We start from the raw sequence: 14359 nt of genomic DNA, 5'->3' as shown, positions 1-14359 counted from the left end.
CAATGATCAGTCAAGTGACATAGTTATGTTGCTAGTTGGCTCCGTACTCTATCAGTGGTACACCTGAACCATATACCAACAGCATTTGCTTTAACCAAATGACCATGTCTCAAAGCCTACGGGGAGTAGTCAACTTGGTCAACAGGGGCTATCGTCAGTCAGGGGTTCCCAGATCAGTCAGTCAAGAGCAGCATCTGATCTCATTCCAAGTACTCGAATATGGTCAATGAGCTGCTTGGGGCAGTCAGAATCAGTGGTTCTTTATTACCACAGTCATTTCAGAGGTCCCGTGTAACCTGGCCAGGGATTGGCAGTAAGTCAGTCAGGGAAATGCATAGAGAGCAGTGAGGCATCTGTTCACTCCATCAGTTGGGGCAGTTGACTGAATTGATCATGGGTTTGGGCCATTGTTAATCTGGGTGTTTGTTCATTGAAAGTCAAGCTGGAGGTTGAGGGGAAGTCATTAAGAGCCATTACTGTGTTAGGGAAGATGGCAAAATCAATTCTGGGGATTAACAGCAGCATGTTGCTGAGGGAACCATAATTGTGAAGGGGGAGGGCAACTCAACATATAAGATTGAAATACAATAGTGCATTGGATGACATGGGTTATTGGGGGAGTGGGGCAGGGGATTAATGGTCATAACCATCCTGGCTTTGCTGGGGTGAAAGTGCAACACAGTATTGAAATGGGTTTAGCTATAGGCCTAGGGATCGGGGGTTATATTAGGAGATGAAGTCACAAATGAAAGAGTTTGACGGTAAGCTCAGTAATGATGGGGTCAATAGGGAGTGCAATGAAAAGATAATGTTGAAGATTCTGGGGACTCTCCTTGTTTACCAGACTGGGTCTGCAACCACTCTGCCAGGGATGACCTGTATTACCTTTGTTAGAGGCCTCATTGATTTTTCATTATTTTTATTTAATTATTTTATCAATTTTTGGTTTGGAGCTGTCAGCTGAGAAAGTAGAGCTAAAGATGACTTTTATACTGTAGGTACTGGGTTGTGTTGAAAGGAAAACAGATCAAATAAGCCTTTGTTTATTCATAAGGCCAGGCCTGAAGTTAATTGCTGGTTGGTTCTTCGTCAAAAGATTCTGCAGAGAAGACCATTTTGTTTAAACAGAGAGCAGAAATTGGCTATTAACAAGATCAGTACCTGGGAATTGGCTCCAGCAAGTCTGGAAAAAAAACTTTATGTTCAAGCAGATGGCAGATGCTGTATGGCAAAAGTGGAGACGAGTGGTCAGTGTTTCAATTGGGTTTTGGACTGTGTTTTCTGTAAAGAAAGAATTTGTCTATTGATGCTACAGCATGAAGATTTAAAAAGCTCCCTGCCTAACTTCTTGGAAGTTCAGAGAACAGAAAGCTAAGTGATCAATATTACTTCCTTTATCTGAGTGGACTATAAATGTGATTCTGATTGACACCTTCAGAAAATCAATCAAGAAACCATCATCAATGTCTGTGGAACAAAGCATCATGAAAACCATTTAAGTAATTTGGCCAATTTTGTTATTTTCTTTTTGTTATCTCTTAACTGTTTGTCTGTCTGTCTTTTAAGCGCTTGGGGCAGAAAACCAAGATTTTTGGGTTAAAAGCAGAGACCAGTCAGATTACTTTGTTTAATTTTAGTCTACTGACGTATTGTATTGTCAATGAATTGTGAAATCTTTTATTTAAGATACAAACCCAGAATAAATTATTAGTAGACTTTGAGATTGGTTATTCAAAGTCTGTTTAGGAACCATTGGAGTCATGTTTGAGGGCCTTTGAGGCTTGAATTTTTACCATGTTGTGAATAGAAAGGTGGAAAGGCTGATTTGGTTCTGCTGTGTGTCTCTATGTTATAACACATTCCAAACTCATGCAAATCATGAATGTGCAATGGAAATGGAAAATGTCTGCAAACACGCCTGGTGTTTTCTTTCTTTTGTTTAAGGACCCCGGCTTTACTTGTGAATGACTTAAGGCCCTTAAAGGAGCAGTTAGATTAATCAGGCATTTACAGACTACAGGTTGAAATTACTATAATCATGGCATCCTGCACATGAAATACACAAAGTATTAGCGATTTTTGAGAAGATTTTTAGCTCAGGTTGATGATAAGAATTACATTAGCTCACTGAGCTTGAAGGTTTGTTTTCAGATGTTTCGTCACCATGACGAAGTAACATCATCAGTGAGAGTCTCCAGTGAAGTGCTGGTGGTATGTCCCGCCTCTCTATTTATAGGTCTTGGTCTCTTAAGGTGGGTGATGTCATTTCTGGGTTTTTTTGTCAAGTGAAGGTAGATTGATTTAGATCCTATGTGTTTATTGATGGAATTCTGGTTAGAATGCCATGCCTCTAAGAATTCTCGTGCGTGTCTTTGTTTCAGCTGTCCTAGGATGTGTGTTTTGTCCCAGTCAAAGTGGTGTCCTTCTTTGTCTGTATGTATAGAAACTATTGATAGTGGGTTGTGTCTTTTGGTGGCCAGTTGGTGTTCATGTATCCTGGTGACAGGTTTCTGCTAATTTGTCCAATGTAGTGTTTTTTACAGTTCTTGCATGGTATCTTGTAAATGACCTTAGTTTTGCTGGTAGTATCTCATGGATACTTTAGGTTCATTAGTCCCTGTTTAAGTGTGTTGGTTGGTTTGAGGGCTACCATGATGCCAAGGGGTCTGAGTAGTCTGGAATTCATTTCTGATATGTCTTTGATGTAAGGTAATGTGACTATAGTTTTTGGTTCATTGTGTCTGCTTGTTTGGGTATGTTTCTGAGTAATTAGCGGATTGTGTTTATTGAGTACCCATTTTTCTTGAAAACGTCTAGATATTTTTCTTCTGCTTTTTGTAGTTCTTGGGTGCTGCGGTGTGATGTAGCACTTTGATGCAGCTCCATTTGTGGATTTTGGGATGATTGCTTCTGAAGAATTTGTTCTGTGTGTGTTTGTTTTTTCTGTAGATGCTAGTTTGAAGCTCTCTGTTAACTGTACGTTCAACTGTCACGTCTAGGAATGGAAGTCTGTTGTTTTACTCCTCCTCATTTGTGAATTTTATGCCTGTCAGGATACTGTTGATGGTGTTGTATGTTTCCTCTAATTTGTTCCGTTTGGTGATGACAAAGGTGTCATCTACAAAGCGGACCCAAAGTTTGGGTTGGATAGATGGGAGGGCAGCTTATTCAAGTCTCTGCATTACTGCTTCCACTATGAACTCTGATATTGGTGATCCCATAGGTGTTCCATTGTCTTGTTTGTAGGTTTTGTTATTGATACACAGAGTATTCATACATTGTGCTGATACAAATCCAGATCAGAAGCAATCTTAGCAGGCTGAGCTAGTGGGAAAATGCATGAAGATGCAGTATGATGTGGGTAAATGTGAAGTTATCTACTTTGGTAGCAAATATAGGAAGGCAAATTATTATTTGAATGGCTGTAAATTGAGGGAGAAGAATGATCAAGGAGACCTAGGTGTCCTTGCACACCAGTCGCTGAAAGTAATCTAGTTTGGCTATGCTTTTAACCCAAAAATCTTTGTTTTCAGCCCCATTCACATAAAAGACAGACAAACAAACACAGTTAAGGGATAAGTAAAATAAAATTACAAAATTGTCCAAATTACTTACGTGGGTTTCATGATGTATTGTTGCACAGACATAGATAATGGTTTCTTGGACGATTTTCTGAAGGGTGTCGACAAGCATCACATTTACAGTTGACTCAGATAAAGGCAGTAATATTGATCACTTAGTTTTCTTAATCCTTGAACTTCCAAGAGGTTAGGCAGGGAGCTTTTCAAATCTTCATGGTGTGGCATCAATAGACAAACTCCTTCTTTTCAGAAAACACAGTCCAAAACCCAATTCAAATACTGACCACTCCCTGACACACTATCATCTCCACATTTACCATTCAACATCTGCCATCTGCTTGAGCATGACATTTTTTCCCAAACTTGCTGGAACCAATTCCCAGGTACTGACCTTGTTAATAGCATATTTCTGCTTTCTGTTTAAATGCAATGGTCTTTTCTGGTAACAAAGCATCAGTGGAATCTTTTGATCAAGAGCCAACCCACAATTAACTTCCAGACCTGACCCCATGAATAAACAAAGGATTATTTGATTCATTTCCCTTTTAACAAAAGCTATTATCTACAATCCGCAAGTCATCTTTCGCTTACAGTTCTCAGCTCTGCGACAATACTGCTCCTTTAACAAAGTTAGACTGATTTGTACTGACCCAAATATTTTCTAAGTGTCAGTGGTTACTGATTTTTACTGACCTGAAAAAATTCTAAATGTCAGTGGTTTTTGTTAAAACACTTGTACAATGAAAGGGAAGTGGCCAGTTGTCCCAGTTCAAGGATTTTTCTGGTTTGGTTTAGTTTTAGCTGGGGACCTAGAGACTCAGCTGCTGTTTAAGCAAGTGATCCCTGGCTGATCCTCTCTGTCTCTCTGACATCTCTCCTGTAAGAACCTGTGTTTGAACTTACTTTTTTTTGCCAAGGGTCTTATGGAGATGTTGCAAGAAATTGGAACAACTCCTTTGTTACATTACAGGGGATATCGTGTCTGATGGGTTTTCGGGTGCTAATTTAATTTCTGTTTTCTTTGGTTTGTGTTTCATTTGGTAGTATGTAAATAAATTCTGTTTCACTTGAAACCAAGTTGTTTGATCAGCTGCATCACTCCTGGGATATCCACCTCACATCTGCCTGAAACAACTAGAAAAATTAGGGCCTGGGCTTCTTTCTAAAAATGTTTTGAGGGGGTCTGGCCTGGTCCATAACAGCTCACAGCTCCAAATCAAAATTGATAAAATAATAAAATAAAGATAATGGAAAATCAGTGAGATCTCTAACAAAGGCCACGACCAGCAGAGTGACTGCAGATTCCAGTCTGGTAATCAAAGAGTATCCCTTGAAATCTCTATTTCTTCATTGCACTCCCCATAATTACTGAGCTTAATCACATTGTTCCATCAAAATTTTTCATTTGGGTTTTCATCTCATTTGCTGAAAAATGTTGTTGATTCTCCTGCTCCTTTGATGCTGCCTGACCTGCTGCGCTTTTCCAGCAACACATTTTTCAGCTCTGATCTCCAGCATCTGCAGTCCTCACTTTCCCCTCTTTTCATCTTATTTGTCTGTTCATTACCTGACCCTTAACCCTACAGTTTCACCATATCAAAATTGTGTTGCACTATGCAAAGCCAAGATGGCCGTGACCATCGACCACCTGTCCCATTCCCACAGTAACCCATAGCCTCCAATCCACTATTGCCTCTCACCCTTATATATGGAGTTGCAGGTGCAGAAGGCAGTAAGGAAGGCAAATTGTATGTTGGCTTTTCATAGCGAGAGAATTTGCGTACAGGAGCAAGGATGTTCTGCAGGACATTGGTGAAGCCTCAGCTGGAATATTGTGTTTGTTTTCATCTCCTTATCTAAGGAAGGATGTTCTTGCTTTAGAGAGAACGCAGTGAAGATTTACTAAATTGGCTCCGGGGATGGCAGGACTGACATATGAGGAGAGAGTAAGTTGGTTAGGATCGTATTTACTGGAGTTCAGAAGAATGAAGAGGTTTGCATAGAAACCTATAAAATTCTAACAGGAGTAGACAGGTTAGTTACAGGTAGGATGTTCCCAATCTGTTATGGACCAGGCCAGACCCCCTCAAAACATTTCAAGAAAGTAGCCCGCACCCTAACTTTGCTCGTTGTTTTAAGCAGGAGTATAGTGGATATTCCAGGAGGGATGCAGCTGATCAAACTACTTAGTTTCAAACAAAAAAGAATTTATTTACAAGATTACTGAATGAGACACAAACAAAAGAGAACAGAATACTGAATAACTTAACCAATCCGAAAACCCAACAAATTATCCCAACTTAATGATGCAGCTCCAAATACTTGCAACAATCCCCGTAAACACCTCTTGGCACAAAAGATAAAATCAAACACAGGGTCTGACAGGAGAGATGTCAAAGAGAAGGATCAGAGGCCTTTCAGTGAATAACCAGACCAAACCAGAGAAAAGCTGAGCTGGGAGAACTGGCCACACCCCTTTCATAGTACAAGTGTTTTTTTTTAACTTAAAAGCCTTTTGCCTTAGGCAGTATCTGTTAGCTATACTCAAATTGGCCCTAAATCCCATCCAACCCCAGACTTTTTGGAACCTGTGTTTTCACGACTTCCTGCAAAAAAAAGGATAACATAACCTTATTAAAGGAGTAGCATTATCATTCCTATGGTGGAGGAATCTAGAACCAGGGGTCACAGTTAAAGGATAAGGGGACTGAGGTAAGGAGAAATTAATTTACCCAGAAAGTGGTGAGCCTGTGGAATTCAATGCCACAGAAAGTGGTTGAGGCCAAAATATTGGGTTTTCAAGAAGTGGGTAGATGCAACTATTATGGCAAAAGAGATCATGGATATGGGGTGGGACCGAGGATGCAGAATTACAATATTAAATTTGATGATCCGCCATGAATGTATTGAATAGTGGAGCATGGTCAAGGGGTGGAATGGCCTACACCTGTTGTTATCTTTTAGTTTCCATTTCTCTATGTCTATGGGCATTACCGATTTGTCAAAGCCATCTCTGTGAAGTGGAATTGATTACAGGTGAACTTGAAAATCTCACCGCCAGGACACAATTCAGAATTGGCTGCACATGGAGCTGTTTTCCTCTCAACAGGAACTCTAAGAATTTTCTGATGTTCTCTTCTCTGAAATACTGCTGTTCTAGGATGATGTGGGTCTTGCAAAGGATATGGGCTGGAACATTCACCATCTCCTGGTGTATTTGTGTGATACGCCTTAATCAGAATAAGGGTGTTATGTCATGATTTGGAGACACCGGTGTTGGACTATGAGGTACAAAGTTAAAAATCGCACAACATCGGATTATAGTCCAACAGGTTAATTTGGAAGCACTAGCTTTTCGAGCGCTGCTCCTTCATCAGGTGATTGTGGAGAATAAGATTGTAAGACACAGAATTTATAGCAAAAGTTTACGTTGTGATGTAACTGAAATTATTTATTGAAAACGACCTGGATTGTTTATTAAATCTCTCATCTTTTAAAATGACCATGTTGGTTTCAGTTCTTTCATATGTAAATCGCAAAGCTTTTTTTTAAAAAAGTTACATTCTCAAGTCAACTTTAACAATTGGTGTCATGTCAGCCCAGATAATGCATTGAAGGTTTTAGCTCCCTGTGTGAATCCGTCTGTGCCATAATGGTCAGACTGATTCTAATCTAAAAAAAACAGATCTAAAAAAAAGTGTTCCCTTCCAGTCGGAGAACACTTCAGCGGTCCAGAACATTCAACCTCGGACCTTCGGGTGACCGTCTTCCATGGCGGACTTTGGGACATGCAACAACGAAAAGTGACCAAGCAGAGGCTGATAGCCAAGTTCGGTACCCATGGGATGGCCTCAACTAGGACCTTGGGTTCATGTCACACTACAGGTGACCCCATTGCACTATACACACACACAGACACACAGACAGTCTGACACACACACTCTCACGCAGACCCTTTCTCATACACTCGCACATACACTCCCACACACCCTCTCACAGATTTAAACCCCTTTACACTCATCACACACATACACACACCCTCTCACAGACACTATTAACCACCCCCCTCCCCATGCGCGCACACACACACACTCTCACGCAGACCCTCTCTCATACACTTGCACATACACTCCCACACACCCTCTCACAGACTTAAACCCCTTTACACTCATCACACACATACACACACCCTCTCACAGACACTATTAACCACCACCCCCCCTCCCATGCGCACACACACACAGCCACATGCACACATACACATATAAGTTTTGTGGAGTAAATTTGTACTTGCAGAATTACATTTTACTTTGTTCAAAAACTGCATGAATCCATGTAAGATTCCGTAAATCCATTTTTTAGATTAGAATCAGTCTGACCATTGTGGCACAAACAGCCTCACACAGGGAACTAAAACCTTCAATACATTATCTGGGCTGACATGACACCAATTGTTAAAGTTGACTTGAGAATGTAACTTTTTTAAAAAAAGCTTTGCGATTTACATATGAAAGAACTGAAATCAACATGGTCATTTTAAAAGGTTAGAGACTAAACAAACAATCCAGGTCTTTTTCAATATATAATTTCAGTTACATCATACTATGAACTTTTGCTATAAATTCTGTGTCTTACAATCTTATTCTCCACAATCGCCTGATGAAGGAGCAGTACTCTGAAGGCTAGTGCATCCAGATAAACCTGTTGGACTATAACCTGGTATTGTGTGATTTTTAACAGTGTTATGTCAAGATCATATTCCATGATCTTCCTTGTGGACTTCTCCTTGCCCCACTGTGTTGAAGAAGATGCCAAGCCATCATTTGTGAGTGATGCAAATGCTGACTGCTGACATCATTGCTCTGTTTCTGTTATTCCCCACGCAAGTTCATTGGAACGGAACCAATGTACTCAGCCAAAGCATGGGTTATCATCCTCGTGAGTGCACTGCTGTGGTCACTCAATGACTGTAAACTTGTTGTTGCTTGAAAGGCAAGTGATCCTTGTTCGTTCCCAGAAGCAGCTATTATTTTGCCTGTTTTTTTTTTGTTCTTCTTTGCTTTTGCTATTGTTGAATAAAAGTGAACATTTTCAATGGTTTGAAGGTTTTGCAGCAAGTCATCCCCCACAATGAACAAAGAGAATCCGCCAAGTTAGGCATTAGGCAAAGAGTAGCACTTCCGTGGACAGGGTTATAAGATGGAATGGCACTGAGGACAGATAGCTTAGATGGCTTGATGTTTGTAATTGAAGTTACAATGACGGTCAACCATGATGAAAATAGCAATACGTTTACAAACATAAACTTGTAATGAAGAGCCACCTGTCCACCTCTATGTCCTCAGAATCTTACCTCTTCCATTCCCCTCCTACTACTATGGGCAACTCCAGGCTGGCAGCACTTGACCTGCATTTTAAATGTTGCCCTACGTGAGGAATCCCAGGGGTTTCTGGTAAGGAGGAGTGTTTCCATTATTACTAAGCAGACAATAGCTTCACCAGGACATCATAGAGATATACTACATACATAGTGAGGCGGGTTGTGAATAATTCTTTGAGAAAATTCACTGGAGCTCATGGAGAGAAACCATTTTCGAAACTCCTTGAAATTGAAACATTATCACATACGTTAGCTATGAAGAAAGCACTGTGGGCTAATGTTATTTCGTGGAGTTAACAGCAAAGTCTAGACACCAATGTAACGACTTAAAAAAATCAATCCATCCAACAAGGATAAACTATCACATAAAAAGGTAACACTATCAAATATGGGTGCTGTAACAAGCCTACATGACACAAGGAGTTTATGGATTTGAAAGCAGAATCACACAACATTTTGAAAATGTGGTATGAATATTTTTCAGTGTTTAGACAAGGTAATTGTTAGGAATAAATATTATTGCAGTATGGCAAGTGAGGTCTTTGGAAATAAATTACAATACTCTCAATCAACTGCATTTCAGTACAGTTTGAGGCGGTTAATAGAATGGCTGTATGATGTTTACTCTTAAAATAGAAGATATAGTTAAAACAAGGATTCATCTAAATTGTGTCATATTAATGATATTGTTAATATAAATAATTGAATATGAACAATTGCGAGGTTTCAATTTTTTTTAAAACTACCTCTATTTTGAAAATGTTGATTCTGCACGAGAGTATGATGCCAAATGATCATCATTTATGTGCGTCTTGGTAGTAAGTGTTTAAAAGCTGCAGGACAAACACAGCTGTGCTGAAGCATGTCCTTATCTCCATGCATGTGCATTTCTCGAAGGGGAAACTGGAGAGCGATCCCATCTGGGACTCCTTGAGGTATTCCCTTCCTTGAGGCCAATTATGGGAGCACATATCCTTGAGCACACATCAGAGATTGAATTGTTCTTTGGGTAATATGACTCGGACATTGACTAGATAATTTTACTGAGTTGATTGAACTACTGTGAAATTCCTAATGAATATTTAAGCAGCCTAGTTGTGTTTTTAAAATTACTTTTTTAGAATCATAGAGCCATTGAGTCATACAGCAAAGAAACAGATCCTTCAGTTGATGCCGACCAAGTTTCCTAAACTGAAGTGTTCCATTTGCCTGCTTTTGTCCCATATCCATCTAAACCTGTTCTATTCATGTACCTGTCCAATTGTGTTTTGAATGTTGTAATTGTACCCATCTCTACCACTTCCTCTGACAGCTCATTCCATACACAAATCACCGAAAAAGTTGCCCCTCAGGTCCCATTTAAATTTCTCCCCACTCACCTTACACCTATGCCCTCTGATTTTGGACTCCCCTACCCTTGGAAAAAGACTTCAGCTATTCACCTTACTTATACCCATCATGATTTTGTAAACCTCTATAAGGTCACCCTCAGCTTCTGATGCTCCAAGCATAATCGTCCCAGGCTTCCTTATAACTCAAACCTTGCAATCCAAGTAATATCTCTATAACGTTTTTGTACGCTTTCTAGTTTAACAGCATCTTTTCTATAGTAGTCAAGTCAAATACATGCAGGAACAAACGATTTCGGGTGAGCCATTGATGGCTTTCTAGGATTTATGGAGACGACTGAGCTCTTGACCATTTGCATGAGGGTGATTCTGACATTGAGTGATTACAATGATCTGGAGACACCAAGTAGACTGACCCTCTTTTCCTTCGGCAAAAAAGAAGGCTGAGAGTTCACATATTGGGCATTTTAACATTATGAATGAATTCAGTAGTGGAGATAAAGATGAAGGATTTCCTTTGGGCTAGTCCATAGCTAAGGGTCATAGATGTAAGATAGTCACTAGTAAATCCTAAAAAAGGAATGCAGGAGAAATGCATTTACTCAGGCAGTGTTAGGAATCTAGAACTCATTAGCACTTGGAGTGGTTAAAGTTACTAATATTAAAGGGCAAACTAGACTAATGTACGAGAGTGGAAATAATATATTGGTATTGTGAGATGGAATAAGGTGAGTGGAGGCTTGCATAGAGCAATAATGCCAATGCATGTTATGTAACAAGGCAAATAAACACCCAAATGCTTGGTAAAGAACAGGAAAGCATTGCTGAAAGCAACATTTCAGGGTATTTGTGAAGGCAACTTCTAAACTGGTTTTAAAATAAAGAACAAAAACATCAGTCCTAATGAGAGTGAAGGAGATGGGAAATCTGTCTTATTCGAGAGTCAGGGCAACAGAAGATGCAGATTGGCAGAGATCGCAGCAAAAGTTTACCCAAGTAAAGTGGGGCCAAACTGAGAAAGTATTTAGAAACAAAGAGAAAGATTGTAATGTTGATCCTTTAGGTTTCAGAGATACATTAGAGCTGGAGGAGGACTGATAATGAACACGTGGTACAATTTATTGAAGCGGATTGAATTTGTTCAAATCTAGAGAAATTCTATGGGATGTGCAGTGGCTATTTTGATGGCAGCACAAAATATAAGGTCTAAAAAAGTGTAGAATTGCAGAGAAACAAAATAGCGAAAGAACAAAATATAGGAGAGAAGAAAGTCACAAGGATAATTTCTTCTTACCACCCCATAAATTACAATGTTGGAGCCAAAAAAACTGTGCACATCAGTTCAGCTAAGAGCTGTATCAGGAACTAACTCCATAGGTTCATTTGAGACCTCTGCACAAAATGACAATTGCAGCCAGGCTTTTATAGTTAAAAATTCAATACAGCTGCTATCCTAAATTGTCAAAGTGTGTTTCAAAATTAGGTATCACTTAGCCCAGGTCTAGAGCATACTCTATGCATTATCCTTTTACTGAGATAATTGGCTTTTTAACTGTCTCAGCTATTAACGTGGGTTGCTCCCATTCTCTCTTGGTGAGGCTAGAAAGAGATATTCTCATCTACAAGGAAGCCATTCTCAAAGCCACTCTCTGTAGAAATAATTATTGAATTTCAAATGTCTCTTGTCACCTTTCTTAAAATAAATATAGCCTGGTTTCAATGGCAGCCAAATCTACAAGAGAAGTCAGATGATTTTTGGAGCTATGTTTAAGAGATCGTTTGTATCTATTATTAAAGAGGGTTTTCAGTTTTCAGAATATATAATACTATAACCATACGCTCATGAAGATCAAGAAAATAGAAAACAAACAGGATAGAAGACACAAGGAGGAAAAGATATGCAGTGAGCAGGAAAGTAAATATCACAGTCAATATTACATTACTAAGTAGGAATGCAGGAATAGAAATACGTAGTCTAATCCACTTTCTCTGTTTGGTCTGCTAAAACTTGCCAAAGTATGGAAAATATAGTCAGAACCCCAATGTGAAAGAACTGGTTGAACTGCTTCAAATTGACTCCTTGTTGAAGTCACCAGCACAGTTCATCTAGCAGCAAAAGAACATATTAATCCTCATGCTATTATTAGTTATTTGACTAAAATATACTAAAACAAAACCAAAAGAAAAATGTATATGTATATAGTATTTTTAACATAGTAAAGAATCCTAAGGCATTTCACTGGCATGTTTCAAACATAATTCAACATGAGCTCTTTAAGGAGATAATAGGAGAGTTGGTTGGAGGCTTAATCAGAGGTAGATCATAAAAAGCATCTTAAGAGAAGAAAGCAAGACAGAGAAGCTGAGATGTTTAGAAAGTGAATTCCAGAACTTGGTACCAAATCAGCTGAAGGTGGACAAACCTCAGTTGAGCAATTACAATCAGGACATGTAAGAGGCCAGAATTGGAGGATGCAGAGACCAAAAAGATTTTGAGGACTGAAGGAGATTACAAAGATAATAGGGGAGGGGTGAGACAACAGAATAATTTGAGACAAGAACAAATGTTTTAAAAATGAGACATTGACAGACTAATTGTCAATATATTCCAATAATATGGACTTATTAATTACAATACGTCTTATATAACTTTGGGTGAGTGCAGATCCAGAGAGTACATGATAAAAAATACTTTTCTAACATACATATTCAGTAAAAGAGATTTAGGTATACAGATCAAAACATGTACATCTTCGACTGTATGATCAGGATTCAAAACAGTAGAGTCCCTACAGTGCTGATAGAGGCCAGTTGGCCCAATAAATCTGCACTAGACCTCTGAAGACCAACCCCCCCACAACCACCCCTCCCCAGACCTTATTGTTTTAAGTCTGCATTTACTGTGGTTAATGCCTACATATCCCTGGACATTATGGGGCAATGTAGCATGGTCAATCCACATAACCTGCACATCTTTGTGATTGTGGCAGGAAACCCATGCAGACACAGGGAGAACTTGCAAACTCCACACAAACAGTCACCCAAGATTGGAATGAAACCCAGGTCCCTGGTTCTGTGAGGCAGCATATTCTCGAATATTGCAACTTCTTTTAAATTGACAATTTTAAGATCTATTTCATATTCATTGAAACGTAACAAAAACCAGAAGTGAAAAGAACTACAAATACCAGAAAATGGTACCACAAACAAGCCTACGCTTACCCAATGTTCAGTACACTGGCCTGTACCTCCATACCATTACTTCACACAAATTGACACAAATTATGGTCCAGAAGTAGGCATTTCTGAATTAAGCTATGGCTTACTGTAGAAATTTAACAACTTATGCCTCAAAAAGACAAATAAATCAATAATTGGAGCTTGCTAAAAAAATTGTAAATAGTTATGTGAATTTACAATTGTTACAGTTTCTTTATTGCAGAATAGATAAGTGATTGAAGGATATTGATTGTAAGACACCTCACATTCAATTTCTTTCTTCCTAACAGAAGACTCCATTGCACTAGGAATTATATCCACATGCACTTGTTTGTCTCCTTCATACTGAGGGCACTCAGTATTTTCATCAAAGACAATGTTGTGCATTCTGATTTCAAAATGCAGGAATATGATTCTCTTTCAGTGGATGATCTGACAACCGTCACAGTCGCCCCTACAATAGAGAAGTTCCGTTATGTAAGTACATTTCTATCAGTTCTGATGAAAGATTTGATCTGAAATGTCAAACAGTCTCTTTGCTTTTCAAAAAGCTTAAAAATACAAGAGCCTGATTTTCATCTTTTGGAGTATATCAATTCTACATGGTTAGGAATTGCTACTAATCCCAATGGAATGTTAAAGCTCAATTTTCCTGGGTCATCCACTTCGACTGATTGATCATAGAATGTATGCAAATCTGGGCAGGTATGTAGTGGGTGGGAACTGGTTTTGAAAGTGAATGAAATATATTAGGGAGCAGACAATTTAAAGGATCTGTCATGTTTGGTGACAAAATTGCTGAAGACAGCAAATGGTTAGAAAGATGATCA

General features: G+C 39.0%; 1 protein-coding gene across 1 annotated transcript in view; it reads left to right on the top strand.

The window, feature by feature from the left end:
- pth2ra (parathyroid hormone 2 receptor a) overlaps window positions 1-14359 on the top strand; it is a 98467-nt gene that overhangs the window by 51593 nt on the left and 32515 nt on the right. The window contains exon 6 of the mRNA XM_087988585.1: window positions 13820-14006. Coding sequence (XP_087844711.1) covers window positions 13820-14006 — 187 coding nt within the window. The remainder of the gene's footprint in view (window positions 1-13819; window positions 14007-14359) is intronic.

This window comes from Chiloscyllium plagiosum, unplaced genomic scaffold, assembly GCF_037043375.1.
Source record: "Chiloscyllium plagiosum isolate Xiang-an unplaced genomic scaffold, Cpla_swu_hap1 HiC_scaffold_7, whole genome shotgun sequence".
In the NCBI taxonomy this organism is placed as follows: domain Eukaryota; kingdom Metazoa; phylum Chordata; class Chondrichthyes; order Orectolobiformes; family Hemiscylliidae; genus Chiloscyllium; species Chiloscyllium plagiosum.
This window is presented reverse-complemented; position numbering and strand designations above follow the sequence as displayed.